Here is a 16,475-nt window from a genome sequence, read left to right as displayed (position 1 = left end):
GTCAGGGCTATTAGCTCTAGAAAAATATTTATCTTTTAATTAATCAAAGATTATTATTAGCAATCGTTGACTTAAACAATCGTTAAATCAGTGCTAGACAAAATATCTGCTTTCACATGACTACAAATTATAATATTATACATATCGAGACCGTAAACCGAAAGAAATACAACGCACAAAAAGGCGAAATTATTCAAAAAAAGCGCTAAATAATAAGTTAAAAAATGTTGGGCAACAATACAATTTCACAGGAAAATGCAAAGGAATGTATTAGAAAATCATTACCTAAAAACTAGCAAGAAATTGTCAACGCCACAGAAACCACAAAAGAGAGTAGCAAAATATACATATGTAAATATAGATATGTATGGCTGTACATACGTATATGTATGTATGTACATGAACATTCGAAAGACTGTTCAAAGGAAACAAAATAGTGGTTAAAAGCAGCAAAATAAAGTTGGTCAGAATGAATTACAATAATAAGAAACAAACAGAGCCAAGTGTCAGGAAATGCGAGATAAACACCAACCAGAGAGAGAATTGCCACGAATATTGGGTAAAAGACTGTGCAGGCAAAGAAGTAGCAAGCAAAACAAAATACACACAATTTTATCGATTCCATAAAGATGCGGTTGTACTTATGTGTCGAGCTGGAAAATGTATAGTGCAGAATGAGGCAGCTAGTGTTCACCGCGGATGGTAGAAAGATAAATGAAAACATACTTGAAGGAATTGCAAATACAATAATGAATTGAATGTGGAAAATATATGCAAGTTAGCTTGAAAACTGGTATACAATAAAGAGAGTAATTGCAGAATTCCAATTATATTAATTATTATAAAAAATAAAAAGAGGTTAGGGAATAATGAGCAGAATATATTTATTTAATTTTTTTATATTTTAGAAGCTGTTTACTTTGTTACATATCACGTACGATTATTGTACCCCCTCATAGAGCAGTCATCGATGCGCCTTGAAAACAAACGCACGTACCAAATTACGCGCCTGTTACATAACATCAGATCAGACAGGTATACAAGCATCGAACCGAGCTATATTACTGTTTACTGACAAATAGAAATAACAGAGACGCGAATTAGGAGACGAATTGGCGCATACTTGCAAAAGAGGGAAAAAAGTGGCTCGTAAGTTGTTGGTACAGTTGAAAAAAAGGGATGGGCAAATGCGTTTAGTCCATAAGGGTATGTGTGAGCAAATTAAAAACTTGATTTATTTAACCAGAGACAACAACAGCAACAACACATAAGTATATTGGAAATTTTCATAACAAATGCTACATGTATAACCATAATCGTGCATACATATTTACGCACATACAAATTTATAAATTTAATATCAACATTAGTTTTTGACCTTGTCTTTAGATCGATTGGCAATCCCCAGATCTCTGTGAGCAATTTTTTGGCAATTGCACTGAAATTCCCTCGGAAATTAATTACAGAACCTGCCCGCATATGTTTCGATGTGTCTCTTAGAATATTGCGTTCGGGTTTACCTTTTTATGTGCCTGCTACTAGGGTCAATTAATTTCCTTTTACACCAGTTTTTCAAGCATTAGTTGAATTTTTTACTATGCCACTGGTAGGTATCGGATTTTGATTTTTCTTTATCCTGAAATACTTTCAAATTGTCTCTTGAACGTTATATCTCATCGTCTCCTTGTTTCTACTTTCCGTTAGGCAAAACCAGCCTCAACTGCAAAATTTTTATATATATGTACATATGTAAATAGTTGAAGTACAAAAATCAGCCCTTAAAATTGTAAGAGAAAGCATTTAATGTAAAAAAAAAAACAATAAAATAAAGCAGTTATATCAGTATTGTGTACTCCACAGCTTTTTGCAACATTAAATGTCCTACACTATCTCGCATTAAAAATTATAGGTTTTTTTTATTAAGGAGTTAAGTAGAAAGATTTCACTTTTTTTAATGATAAATTGAAATTATGTCAACCCTGTCATAAAACGTCTTCTTCCGCCTGTTCTACAAAAATAAATAAATATCCCAAAGAATTTTACAAATGTTTGCTATAAAAAATTTAATATCTTATAAGACTGTAAATAAATAAATAAAAGTTTTCATTTTTTAGAAAACTCATTTTTTGAAAACTGATTTTTTGAATATTTGATTTGATTCTCAGCGAGGGAACACGCCTAGTAGAATACAATATACAACAATAGGTAGGTGGTTGGTGATGTGAATTAGCGCATGCTCCTTCGAAGTCAGCAAAAGTTTTACAGTAGGCACGAGTGGCACGCGAAAAATTTTTTACATACAAACATGTTTAGGTAAACTATCATATTTTTACTACTCGAAGATTATTAGTACATGAAATGTTTTTCCCATAACGATTAAGAATAAAGGTCCGGCCATTTGAAGACACTGATTTTTCAGTCGCTATCCAATTTCTTACGAGTTTAAGGTGTGCTTCAAGTCGTTATCATAGTTGAAAGGTCATGAAAGTGACATATTCCACACTTCATGGGGAAGAATTACGCTTTCAAGGATATTTCTGAGCATAAACCGATTTTTAATACCATTTATCCATATTCTGCATGTAAGCGCGCAAAATTCTCGCTAGCGCACAAAAAAAAAAGATTAAAGCGCAATCAAATCGAACACTGCAAATATTTTCAGCGGTAGAAGCCGAGCAACAAAGTGGAAAAGAAAAAATCCATTTTTTGCTTTTGTTTTAAGCAGCCAACTGGCCAAACAACTGAACACCACCAACAAGCAAGCCTTCAACTAGATGGATGCCCAGTCTCTGCCACAGTCAGTTAGCTGCACTTGCCAACACACTGCTGTTGCGGTGCTTTGTTTACTTTGCAAATGCATAGCATACACCGTCGTCGCCTTCTCGCTTCGACCCATCGATGCAGTGTTGTTCACCTCTTTGGCCCACTCCCTCAACACCATACACCGCCGCGCTATAGCGCATAGTAGGCGCAGACTAAAAGACTAGAATAACTATATATACATATGTGTGTATGTATGAATGAATATGTTTCTTGCTATGCCAATTCTCCTTCTTCTTCGAGTTTTTGTAAATATTTGTTTTATTGTCTCACAGATTATTTTTTCTACATATACGTGCAATTATTTTCTATTACGAACATATTCGGGGTTTTCAATGGTGGCTGCTGCTGACTCGTTATTTTCACCGCTAGTACAAAAGCAACGAGATTTCGTTATTTTGATGTTTTTCTTCACTTTTCGCTGCAACGTATGTATCATTTTGGTCTAATGAATTGTTGCGAAAGTAAAATTGTTTTGCAGCCATAAAATTTTATTTATAAACTTTCGTTCCACATAAAATAAGAATCACAAGAAGTGCAACGACAAATGTAAGTGCCTAAAAATATCAAATGAACATTGTGAATTGCTTGCTGCCAGCGGCGGCTAGTTGTGCATTTAGCTGACTCTTATTAAAGATGTGTCACAGGTATACGTACATATCTACTTACATAAAATTAAAAGCATATTGTTTTATATAGAATATTTTGTTAAGAAATAGTATACTCATTCGCCGTCCTCAACTACAAATGTGTATTGAGAAATTAAACAAAAAAAAATGTTCTTATTGAATCATATGTACATACATACATATATAGAGCATGTGTAACTAAGCACATTTTGATTTTTAAAGTTCCGGGTCAATCTGTTGATTTCCGGGTCAATCTGTTGATTATTGTGAATTAATATGCGCATAGCTGACATACCTTAATCAAAATGGTATGTCGCTTAGAACTAGCTAAATTTGCTAGTCTAATTTTGGTAAATTTTCAAACGCTATTTTCCCTTACCCAAACTGTATTAATCGCATCGTTTTATTATATAATATAAAATTCAACAATTCAGTACATCATCTTAAATGCATTCTCAGGGTCGACTGATAATGGCACAGGGTGCAGTGATAATGCTATAAGAAACTCTCTGTTTACATGTGCTTAAGTAATATAAAGCAATCTATGACATTAGAACAAAATTTGCCTTGACATCAAGGTCCACTTATCACCTTCATCCAGCGCAACCTATATTACACCACATACTTCCACATGCTGTGCTTTATGAACTTTACCATTTTGCTCTCAGCTGACCACAATATATTTCGCCCGCTTTTCCACTGGCCAATTGGAGTATTGCTTAGCAAATTTCATGCATTTAGCTGCGTGTTTAATGGTCAAAATCGGAACATTTCTCGGACTACAAGCGTTCAAATTATTTTCTCTCAGTCGAGTGCAAATAGTTTCAACATATTCAGCAATATTTAGGTACTTTTTAAGCTCCGTTGCTGGCTTGAATGGCTCCTTCTTGCTCTGTCTAACTAATCGCTTGACGAGTAATGACGACGTAATAGGTTTTCGTCCACGAGACTCTACTTTTTGGACAAATTTCTTGGCATTACTAATCATTTTGTTTGAGCAGCCCAGTAACCGACTTATTTCGGCGAAGATTTTGCCCTCCTCAAGCATAATATAATAAATAATTGTCCTTTTTTCTTCACTGTAGTGCTTTCCGCGGCCCATATTTGAAAAATAGATATTAATTAGATGTTTTATCTGTTCTGTCTTTTAAAAAATCACCTTTTCTAACAAAACCGTGTGTTTCCTAATGATAATTTTCGACAAAAACATGTGCTTGGTGCTATTATTTTTACCGCGCTATTTTGCACTCCACTTTCAATTTTGCTTCTTTTGAGAAGAACCGTTATCATTTTAATTCTGTTTTTTGCTCTCCCAAATCAGAGAGAGTGTCAGTAAGACAAGAGAAGAGTAAGTGCAAACCAAATTCCTTTTAGTCAAATTTTACTGTGAAATAAAGTGAGCTGCTTGTTTTGGTGCTACTATTTTCACCCCCACTGTATGTGAAAATAAAAAATACCAATACTAAAAATTCGAACATTACTGTAATTATTGAAAACTAAAAAATATGTAGAAATTAGCTAATAACTCTATCGGATATACAGCTGTTAGCTCTTCAATAGCAGTGTTTACCCCAAGCATGTTTATCAGCATTTTTTGTTTTTTGTTTTGGGAATTCTGTATTTTTATATTAATAAATTTATTAAAACCTTAAAAAACACTTTCTATGTGCAAAATAACTTGGTTTAGTTCATATTTTATTTACAAAAATTTGCGCAATTACATGCAAACTTTATTGATTTTAGCCATATGGTTATATTATTAATGAAGTCATTGAGCAAACAACTTTTTTCACGTGAATATCCTCTGGTCGAATGTTCGCCACATGGCAAGTTTAGCTCATCTCTAACATTTTTCAGACTAGCTGTTTGCAGAGTGCGTTAGACATATTTTCGCCAAGAAGCTTAGTAATTTTTGTAATTTCCTACACATTTTGCCTTCACTTGACATACTTTTTTTTATCATATTATTCTTCTGCGCAGTATAGTGTTTTCCACGACTCTCTTCAATTGAACTAAATTTGACAACACATTAATTAAATTGTTACTGTACTACTTATTTTTGAAAACCGAATGTGTCATCATATTTGGTGTTGGTGACAGAAAACTTAATCACTGCTATTATTTTCCACGCCGTACGAACCGCTTAGCGCTACAAAAATTAAAATTGCGTTTTTCGATCATAGCTGCTAGCAAATACTAATGATGATCATTCCCATGGCAGCCTGTTCTACGTACCGGAATGACTCGGGGTTTTCCCGACCAAGGGCTGCCGCCCCAGTATACTAGCCCTGTCTAGTGAAACTCATATCATCCCACCCCTTACGTCACAGGAGCAAACTCTCGCAGCAATCCTGCTCCAAATACTTCTCCTCAGGGCTGGAATCGAATCCAACCCTGGGCCAGAAGTATTCTACTGCTGCGTCTGCCACAAACGGCTTCACCCGAACTCCACCTCGGTTGGGTGTAACAAGTGCAACGGGTGGAGCCACCTTAAGACCTGCTCGGGTCTTAAGTCACATAGGGAGTGGTCCACACGGTTTGTGGCCACGTGTTGCTCCCGCCAGCAGGCGTCTGATGCCTCCACGGCTAATACACCCCCTGAGAGGCAGGCAATACCAACCGCCACCACTACCCACACCTCCACTTGACTTCAATGCGCATTCAAGCCTGCCAAATGATCGTAGGGGACAGCAACTGGCAGAGCAGATAGACGATTCGACATTCATCACAGCGAACGACGACGCTCCCACCAGGATAGTGGCCAATTGCAGCAGCTCGCCTGACCTAACAATTGCTAGCGCGGGTCTGATAAATAGATTAACGTGGCGACCTATGCTATCGCTTGCATCAGACCACTTGCCCATTAACGTCTCGATTGAGAGACCTGCCGACTTTGTTTCCGCGAATCACCGGTCCTATTTTAACTTTAAAAAAACTAATTGGGCCGGTTTCACGGAATTCACCGAGGACACCTTCGCCGCTCTTCCCATCCCCACTGATGTGCGCGTAGGCGAACGCGCATTCCGCAAGGTGCTCACAGCTGCTGCGGCTCGCTGCATTCCTGCTGGAAGCTATAAGGACAATCGTCCTCATTTCCCAGCCGAAGCAGGCAGTTTAGCAAACGAGCGTGACCACCTACGCCAGGCCGATCCCGGGGATCCCCGCATAAGGGATCTCAATTTGGATATCCGGCAACTGGTAAATCAGCATAAGCGGACTAAATGGGTTGAACACCTGAAGACCTGCAACCTCACCTCTGGGGTGAGTAAGCTCTGGTCCACCGTTAGGTCCCTGTCAAACCCGACGAAGCATAACGACAAGGTGGCTATCACCTTCAACGGTTGCACTTCGTCGGACCCGAAGAGATGCGCGAGCTATTTTAGCCGGCTTTTCAAATACATCCTCCGGCTACAGAACCAAACGTCGTGCTACAAGAAGGCTGCACAAACTGACGAACGACAGTGCGCCACTTACTTTCTCCGGTGATGAGGTTCAGGGGGCCATCAACAAGTCGAAATCATGGAAAGCCATTGGCCCGACGGTTTAAATGATGCTGAAGCATCTGGGACCCCTGGGAGTAGGATTCCTCACAAGGGTTTTCAATCTGTCCCTGCCCACTCTCATCATCCCTGACAAGTGGAAAGCAGGGAGAGTGGTCCCACTACTTAAACCTGGGAAACTCGCCAACCAAGGGGAGTCTTATCGGCCGATAACTCTCCTTTCCCCAGTAGTGAAGACACTTGAAGCCCTCCTACTCCCACTCTACACGAAACACCTGGCCCCAGCCCCACATCAGCACGGTTTCCGACGAGTGCACAGCACCACCACCGCACTCACCGCCATAAACGCACAGATAAATCGCGGGCTTAACCAAAACCGCCCCTGCGAGAGGACTGTCCTAGTAGCGTTGGACTTGAAAAAGGCTTTCGATACAGTCAGCCATTCCACGCTACTAGATGACATTTATCAGTCGACACTCCCGCCAGGGCTGAAGAGGTGGTCCGCGAACTATCTGAGCGGTCGGCACTCGTCAGTGATATTTCGAGATCAAGCTTCAAAGCAGAGAAAGATTAAGCAAGGTGTACCGCAGGGTGGTGTCCTTTCTCCCTTGCTGTTCAATTTCTACATCTCGAAGCTCCCCCAACCACCAGCGGGAGTTTCTCTGATCTCATACGCTGACGACTGCACGATAATGGCGTCGGGCAAAGACATCGATGGCCTGTGTTCCAAAGTGAACAACTACCTCACCGACCTTTCTCGCTTTTTCACTGCGAGGAATCTACAACTTTCCCCCACCAAGTCCACGGCGACCCTCTTTACCACCTGGACAAGGGAGGTCAAGCTGTCCCTTGAGGTAAAAGTCGATGATACACCAATTCCGACGGTAAATAACCCCAAAATTTTGGGTGAAACCTTCGACAGCTTGCTCTCCTTATCTGCGCATACAACCGCAATTGCCACAAAAGTCCAAAATCGCAACAAGGTCCTCAAATCGCTGGCCAGCAGCACTTGGGGCAAAGACAAAGAACTGTTGCTTTCGACATTCAAGGCAATTGGCCGGCCGGTTCTTAACTATGCTGCGGCAGTCTGGTCGCCTGGAAATAGTGATTCGCAGTGGACAAAGCTACAGACTTGTCAAAATACCGCCATTCGGAGAGCTACCGGGTGCCTCCTGATGTCACCCATCCAACACGTCCATAACGAGGCACAAATGCTCCCAGTTGTGGAGCATAACAAACTGCTCAGCAAGCAGTTCCTGCTTGGATGTTACCGCAGGTCGCATCCCTGCAGACACCTGCTTGAGCCCGAGCCGCCTGCTAGGCACGTCAAGAGACACCTCCTAGACTACGCTGACGAAGTCCAGGACAAAACTGACTGTAACCTACTGGACCGGACAGTATTTAGACAGTCAATAAACGACATTCACCGGGAGACCGTCACCACCTTCTTGAACTCCCGTCCTGTGAATGCCGTAATCGGAGTCCAACCACCACCTATTGCAGACGAAGAGCTCCAGCTTCCCCATGAGACTCGTGTAACACTGGCACAACTACGTTCTGGATACTGTAGCAAGTTAAACTCCTACATATCCAGAATCGACCCCGAAATACCAAACACATGTCCGGCATGTGAAGGTACCCCGCACGACACTAACCACCTCTTTACATGCCCCCTTAAACCGGCTCATCTGACCCCCTCTCGTTTCCACGACAGTCGGTTCTACGTTACCGAAACGACCCGGATTTATATCCGGCCAAGGACTGTCACTCCAGCAGCATTGCCCGTATGTAGGTAGGGGGAATGTTTATGCTGCTACAACAACAACAACCCCCCTCTCCTTCTGGACCCAACCTGTCGAAACAGCATGTTTCCTGGGCCTACCCCTAGATGAGCTAGACGAAGACGACCGATGATATGCCTACACTGACAGGGCTACCTATGCTGTTAACAACAACAACAACTAATGATGATCGCCGCATTATCAAAAAGAAATATTTGAAAAACCTCAAAATAGTAAATACTACAGTGGTTAATAAAATGCTCTTGAGAAAACTGCTCTTATTCTGCTCGCAGTTGTTTGTAGTTCTAAAATTTCTGTAAGCGTTCATTGTTTATACTCTTAATAAATTATTTTACGGTCTGTGCATTCAATGCGCCAACAAAAGTCGATACAATTTGACTTTAACAAAGCATGTCTACATGGGATGCTCCGTCGTCAAAGCATTACTGTTTACATGTATAAAAAAGTGTTAAAACTTATAAATACACATGTATGTATGTATGCACATGGGCAAAGCAAAGCAAACTAGCATTAGACCCACGAACGCCGGTCGCCACCAAAGCGACTACAAAACTAACAACTAGTCAGCATAGAAATGAATTGTAAATTTAAACTTTAAATTGCGCCTCAATTATTGTTTATTCAATTATCATTATGACCGGGAAATATATGTACATACAAATATACTACAAGATTTAGACAGGAAATGGGGTGGCAGTAAAAAAAATAGGGCATTTAGAGTAGGAACATTACCACTCACACAAAATTGATAGTGATCGCATCGCCACTATTGCATATCACCCACAAATGTTCGTCCAATCAAAAATAAGTCCTCTCACTTACTGGTCGATCATACTAAATTGCCCCAAAATGCTTGCAATAGCATATTTTAGAGTCAATTCCTTCATAAATTCGTAGTAGTTTTTTATTTTACAATCAAGGTTCCATGCTGCAATAGAATTTTCAAAAATTGTTTTCTTTTTTAATATGCAGTATTGGCGGTTAACGTTATTATTGAATAAGAAAAAGTGTTTAAGGGGCAGGTGTTTTATGGTTACCCTTGAACTATTGAAAGACTTAAAAAATACCAGAACAATTTTATACGGATTTGATGAAAAAAATATTTAAGGTATAAAAAAACGTATCTGCCACGTTTGCACTATTGCAATCAAATATGTACATCGGAAATAAAGTATGTTAATTTTAGTCAAGCTGTGGTAGTGTACAGCAAATCATATCACATTCAAATACAAAAATATAAAAAACAAAAATCCTAAACTTCACATCAAACGTCAATTTTTTGCATGTAATTTCAGTTCATGAATTCGAGGTAATTCTTTAGACTATAAATATGTACTCGTATATATATATTTACATACATATGTACATTTGTATTCGAGTTCATTCTGATGGTGCAATCTAAGGAAACACCGCAGTCATTTAGTTTCTTCTTCTGCTATTTTCTTTAATGAAATCGGCATTAAAAATTAAATAGCGAAGGCAATATTTACTTAATACATTCTCTACAAATATTAAGTACATGGCATACAAAAACCCGTTTTCCAACTTTTGCTTTCATTATACATTAAGAACGATGTAGAAGGTAGAAAATAGTATAAAATTAAATTAGTAAATATTCATATACTGTAATGGGTGGCGCTAATGGATGACAAGGCCAACTAAACATTTGACAATTACCGTGCCGAGACAGCTAGTTTCATCGGTCGAACGGAAACCACAACCAACTTCAAGACGTACAAAACCAGAAAGTAAATCTAGAAAACGAGTAAACGTATCAGAGAACGTATCTGAACGTATATTCAACGAATGAAAGCAAAACAAAAGAAAGATTGCGCATACGAAAGGACGTAAAGCAAGAATAGTCAAAACACAGCCACATTAAAAATTAGGCAACATATCGCCTATCCGTACTGCGATCATATAGCTATCGCAAATTTCAATATGGCGCATAGTAACGAGTAAACTCGTTGAACGAACCAATATAAACGAGCGGCGAGTCAAAGCAGAATCATAAAAAATAGAAATTCTACGTCGTAGGAAATTGTCTAATGGAAGAAAATTCAAATTGTTAGTTCTTGCTCCAATATTTTTCATTTAACATTTCATTAAAATGCACAGTTCATTTACTAAAGTTTATGTAAATGTAAAGTTAAAGTAAATGGTTTATAAACAAATATATCGATTTAGAAATAAATCCGAAGTAAAAATGTTCAATAAACGAACATAAGGAAGTATTAATGAGCGCAAACAATGCTTATTGCACAGCTCTAGTGAGCTAATCTAGCTAAGCATTTGAGCAAGAAGTTTGACGAACAATATTTAGCTGAATTTCTAAAATTGTAATGTAGTTTTACATTAGGCACTAAAAGCTTCAGTAAAAGCAAGTACTTGTTAGCGAAACGTAGTTCGCGCTGTATTAACTGTTTCACTCGCGCTAATCTTGATAGCTCCTCACATTGGGAGGGCTGCCACTAAAGCTTATGGGGTACTAAATTAAAATTAAACTCACTTGGAAAATTAATAAAAAATAATTAAAAATTTGTTTTCAGATATTATTTATGTGGCACACATATACTACGTCCATTTCTGCACTTCTTTAAGCCAATTGTCACATTTTATCGTACACACTTTTATGGATAAATTGGAATTAAACAATGTTACTTACGTTTTATACAAACTTTTTCACAAAACTAAATCTACAACATTTTTACCGAGATATTCACAAAATGCTTCTCTTTTAATTGTGTTAATTTACGATTTTTCGAAATTCTTGCCTTAATATGGCAGCTTGCAAACTCAGTTCTCAATGCCCTGCTAAAATTTTTTAACTCTTCATTTTGCTTTTGACACATGTACTCACAGCCAACTTCACTATATACTTTAGCTTCAGAAGAGTACATACAAAATACAGGAAAAAAGAGATGCACGCATATACCTTATTGTACAGATAGAAGCAAACATATAAACTTTCATTGCACCCAATTGGTGCAGCAAATGTTGTGAAAAGAGATGACTAGCATCTCAAAGCACAAACGTTCGCGCAAATTCTGCGATATCAAAAACAGACGCCATTTTTTAATTTTTTACCAAAGAGAGATGGCTAGAGATATCGAAGAAAAATAGGAGAAACTTAAAATGGAAATTAAAAATGGCTGCCCATATACGATGGAAAATATTCCATATATTTGCGATTTCGCACAAGAGCACTCGTATTCTGTAAATTAACTGCAATCAATTTCGATAACATTAAATAGTATAAATTTTGCTCCGCAGATAAACGTAAATGAGTAGCTAAAAGAGGCTTATTTGCGATGTTTGCGCAAAATTGTTCTATGGCTGATTTGATGAATAGATCAGTCAGTCAAGTGCAAATATACATACATATATGTACATCATTAGCTACAGATTTGCGAATGCACTCAGAATACATAATTTTGTTTCTGTATTTATGGCAGGGAAAAGGTGGTATACCATAGAATTATAGTATTTAACACCAAGATTTGTGAATTAGATTTTCAAAAGCTTGCGAAGATGTACGTATACGATTCATAAAAACAAAAACAGTCATACAGTATGGTAAAAGTAATTATTTAAATTATTTTAAGACACTCATAAAAACATATGTATGTGCGAAAGTTTAACTTACCGTAATTTAAATATTCAAACTGCACCAATTTATTTCCAATTCAAATACATCGTTTTGCACATATACATATGTAGATCCGTATGTGTAGCATTGTATTCACATATTATATTTCAAATTAAGCATAGTTATTCAATTTCACAATATTCAGTTTAATCCAATTTTATGTGTAAGAACCACAATACACTTGCCGAGACGTTTTCAGTCTTGCTATTTTTATAATACAGAAAATATTTAAAATGTTACAGCTTTATGAAATCTGCTTCAAGCATCATATATGTATAACATATGTCTATAGTGCTAAAAGTTACCCCGTTAATCTAAAATATCTCCTTATCCCTCTATAAATTTCTATAATTTTCAATTTAATACGAGTTCAAACGTATACAGAATGGAAAAATTTGTAGTTGGCGCGACGATAATATAGTAGTGGTGATGATGTTCAGTCAATTCATATTGATATATTATAATGTACCTAAAAACGAGCAGTACGGTGGCACAAAAAATACTAAAATGTATTTGAGATTTTTCTCTTTCTGACGTTTGAACTTTTCCTCCCATTAAAATAGCACCCTATACCTCAACATATACACAAAGTTGCATTTAAATTGTTCGGAGCATTCTACGTGAGCCCTATATATCCGCATTTTCCTCAGTCAGGTATGTATAAAACATCATCCAGTCGTCTCGTACACTCACGGAAAAATTGTATAAATGTATGGATGTACACACACAGGTATGGGTGTACGGTTGAAAGAATACATTTATTCTATCACATTCTTGGTAGGGATGTGTACATCCAATACGAAGTCCCCATATATACAAATAGCAATACCAATTGGATTTTCAGTATCAGACAAGCAGTCGAACAAGTATTTTCTGAATTAATTAGATAATTTATTTAGCCATTTTCTGATACTAAATTTACAGAACGGTGTTTACATAGCTTTCACAACGTCATGCAACTTTCTATTGACTGAAAAGTTATTCTTACTGAATTTCTATTAGATTACATTGAAACTAAATGGAATGAAGCAAAAGCATAAATCAAAGACTGTATTTTCTCTGTGCCCAATTCTTGGTAGCCTCCACATCCGCAGTTGCTTCAATTCGCTAAAAACACAACACAATTCACTCGCTCATTCGGCTATTCGTTTGGACATTTTTTCGTTCAGATTTCCTATTAGTTACTTTATTCTCTTACTTCCCTTTCTATATGCAGGAAAACGAAAAAAAAAAATCATTTTTTATTTTCTTTTCTTCCTACCTATTTATTTCGAATTTATTTGCAAATTATTTATTTAATTATAGTTTACACACAATCGAAGATGCACACGCCTTCGTATTTCACTACAATAATGGCGTATAAAACGCGACTTGCACTATTAGCGAGTTCCACATTGAAAATTTTTTAACCTCAAACTTACGTGTTTCTGACACGTTTTTCTACATTATTCTTGTCATTTCGTAATGTGCGCACTAAACACTTATTTTTCCACAATTTTTTATAATATTCTTGGAATATTTTACCACAATTTTTCCACTTGGAAAATGTGTACAAGTTTTTCACGTCTGCTCGTTACTGAACTTCATGTAGAGAATCCAATAAATGGCGGCCACAGCGTTTGCTACTTCTAAATCTATTCCCCACTACTACGCAGTATTCCTTCGCGCTATGCCCCATGTAGACATACTGCCTCGCTTACTCCAATTTATAATAAACGAAACTCGTCGGAGAGATACATTATAGTTACTTCATGTTGTGTTGCCAATACAAAAAACATTGTAGATATTTCTTTCTTTTGCACTCTACAATTCTGAGAAGAGTAGCTAAAAGTTGTCAATAATATTTCCAATTCGTTTCGTTTATTGCGGCTTTCCTTTATGTAGGAATGAATAAACTAGAGAAAATGATTTAGAGCAGCGCTTTATTATGACGCATTTGGGTATTGTGCAATATTTTTAGAATGTTAATCTTCTTGCAATGTTAAAGTTGTCACGAAATTAATATGATAGTTACTGTTTGAACGTACCTTTATTATAATAATGTTTAATACACCAGAATATCAAATACACGCTTAAACCAATTCTACATGTTATTATACAAAATTCCAATAATGCTGTACAATCCAATTGGGGAACCCTATAACGGCTTTCGTATAGCGGTTCTTGCAATAAGAATAGGCATACGAAAATGTATTTTGTCGTTGCCATACGTAAAATACTAAGTATTTCCATAAAATTGCATGCATTCGATTACAATTGTACAAAATCATAATAGATATAATAGATGAAACTGTGTTTCTATATAAAAACTTACATTGTTCAAAAAGTTAAAACATCTTTTAAACACATTGTTCACCCAAAGGAAAGTAGTTGACCGAAGTGGCAACTACAATTTGATATTTTGTTTCTGTTTGAACTTTCTTTGAATTACGTATTTATATGTGTATCAGAAAGTCTGTTTTAAATGTTTATCAACTTGTTTATTAAATTTTTAAATTTCATAACATAAATCGGCAAATCGTTATAATGGCAAATAATTCGTCGCATGTCTGTATATATAGATGATGGTAATAAATTGTATCAAAAACTAAATTAGAATTTTTTTCCAGACAGCATCGTCAGAAAAAGATACCGAGTTAAGTCAACAGCTACCACAAACACCAGAAATGAACTCTTTACAACACTCATTCACACGAATAAATATTGATGCTCCAGATGAAGACTGCAATTGTTTAAATACGACACTCAGTGTTTATTCCCTGCTTGCGAGTTTAGATTTGGGAAACTATATGGATTTGTTTGCCGCAAATAGCATTGGATTAGAACAGTTTCTGAACTTATCTTATTTAGATTTGCAACTATTAGGCATAAACGACAGTCGGCATCGGAATCTTATAATGGATGTGATAAATGCTTTTCGAATTGATTAATTGTATGCTGACCGCAGAAAGTACCTAATAACTGTTTTTATCAGAGCATAAAAAATCTATATGTAAAATAATTAATTAAAATGTATTAGGATATGACGATTAATATTATATGACATTGTAAATGCTGATACTAGATAAGTTTTACGTAGTGGCATCCCACATATGACCATTTTTCCAATGCTATGGTTTAAAAGATATTAGTTAAATTTTATAATTAAGTTTTTTACAAATACATATGTTCCTATTAAAAACATATATAAATATCACTTTCGTAGAATGACATTAAAAGTCGTAAATACTTACATATTTAGTTCTAATTTGTCATCCCTTTTCTATTTCCCTGATAAAATAGTTTCACAGATTAATGTGAGTCGTTATAATTTTTATTTTATTTTTTCGCTAAGCTCGGTAATAGTATTGTGAGTTCAAAACTATTATTAACTATATTAAATAAAAAATAAGCGTAAAAAGACATTTGTAAGAACGAGTGGTAGCTTCATTAAGTCTCATTAGCAGCTTCCATCATTTTTGATATAGCAAAATATGTTGAACACAGATGGTTGAACAGGTTGTAGCAGAAACACCAAGAGTAATGTATTTTATTTTTTGCTTTTGGTCCTTAGAACGTCAAAACCGATAGAGCAAGATTGACACTAGAGTAACTTAACCCTTTCAATACGGATTTTTTTAAGGGGAAAAAATATTTAACCATGAAAAGTTATTACTAGTGACCTAAATAGTATGTCCTCTTGTATAAATAAAGAAATCATTTCTAGGAACGTGCCTTGGGACGTATGTGTCCCGTCAGTATTGAAAGGGTTAAACCAAATTTTACAGTTTAGAGACCGAACAAATGGAAAAAAAATCAGACACCGGCGTCTGAAGGCTGAGGAATTTGTATTCTCAGCTATCTCCTTTTAATCCCTTTTTGATTTAAATTTCGAACTGTTATTGGCAATAATTTTATTTAATTAAAATAAATCTGATCTGATAAATATAAATCTGAGACAGTTTAAAATCATGAAGAACGCCTATGTCACTATTTAGAATCCGAAAATGTGCCTTATAATTGAGTGTATCAAGGTGGCGCCTTTGGAAAACCGCTACATTATTTTTCGCGTAGGCGCCACCTTTTAAATTCTGTA

General features: G+C 36.5%; 2 protein-coding genes across 7 annotated transcripts in view; one reads left to right on the top strand and one right to left on the bottom strand.

Moving 5' to 3' along the window:
- Positions 1-14,064, bottom strand: part of LOC129240866 (platelet binding protein GspB) — a 31,047-nt gene extending 16,983 nt beyond the window's left edge. Inside the window, exons 1-2 of one of the 5 annotated variants that reach the window (XM_054876901.1) lie at positions 13,662-14,064; positions 12,398-12,604 (exon numbers count right to left, since the gene is read on the bottom strand). The gene's annotated coding sequence lies outside the window, so the exon portion shown is untranslated. Of the gene's footprint in view, positions 1-11,416; positions 11,523-12,397; positions 12,605-13,661 lie in introns of those variants that run through there. The other 4 variants (XM_054876902.1, XM_054876904.1, XM_054876903.1 and 1 more) reach the window with 4 other exon arrangements.
- A 711-nt stretch (positions 14,065-14,775) lies between these two features.
- On the top strand, positions 14,776-15,728 carry LOC129240868 (uncharacterized). Of its 2 annotated transcripts, none has more exons than XM_054876907.1 (2): positions 14,776-14,951; positions 15,010-15,728. In XM_054876907.1, the coding sequence occupies exons 1-2, from the start codon at positions 14,946-14,948 to the stop codon at positions 15,328-15,330; spliced, it is 327 nt and encodes a 108-aa protein (XP_054732882.1). In that variant the 5' UTR covers positions 14,776-14,945; the 3' UTR covers positions 15,331-15,728. The 2 variants fall into 2 exon arrangements, with proteins under 2 accessions (XP_054732882.1, XP_054732881.1); XM_054876906.1 differs by having other exon boundaries at positions 14,782-14,947.
- Positions 15,729-16,475: the final 747 nt, after the last annotated feature.

The sequence above is a fragment of the Anastrepha obliqua genome, chromosome 3 (assembly GCF_027943255.1).
Source record: "Anastrepha obliqua isolate idAnaObli1 chromosome 3, idAnaObli1_1.0, whole genome shotgun sequence".
Lineage (NCBI taxonomy): Eukaryota > Metazoa > Arthropoda > Insecta > Diptera > Tephritidae > Anastrepha > Anastrepha obliqua.
Note: the sequence above shows the minus strand (reverse complement) of the source record. Positions and strands in the feature narration are given on the sequence as shown.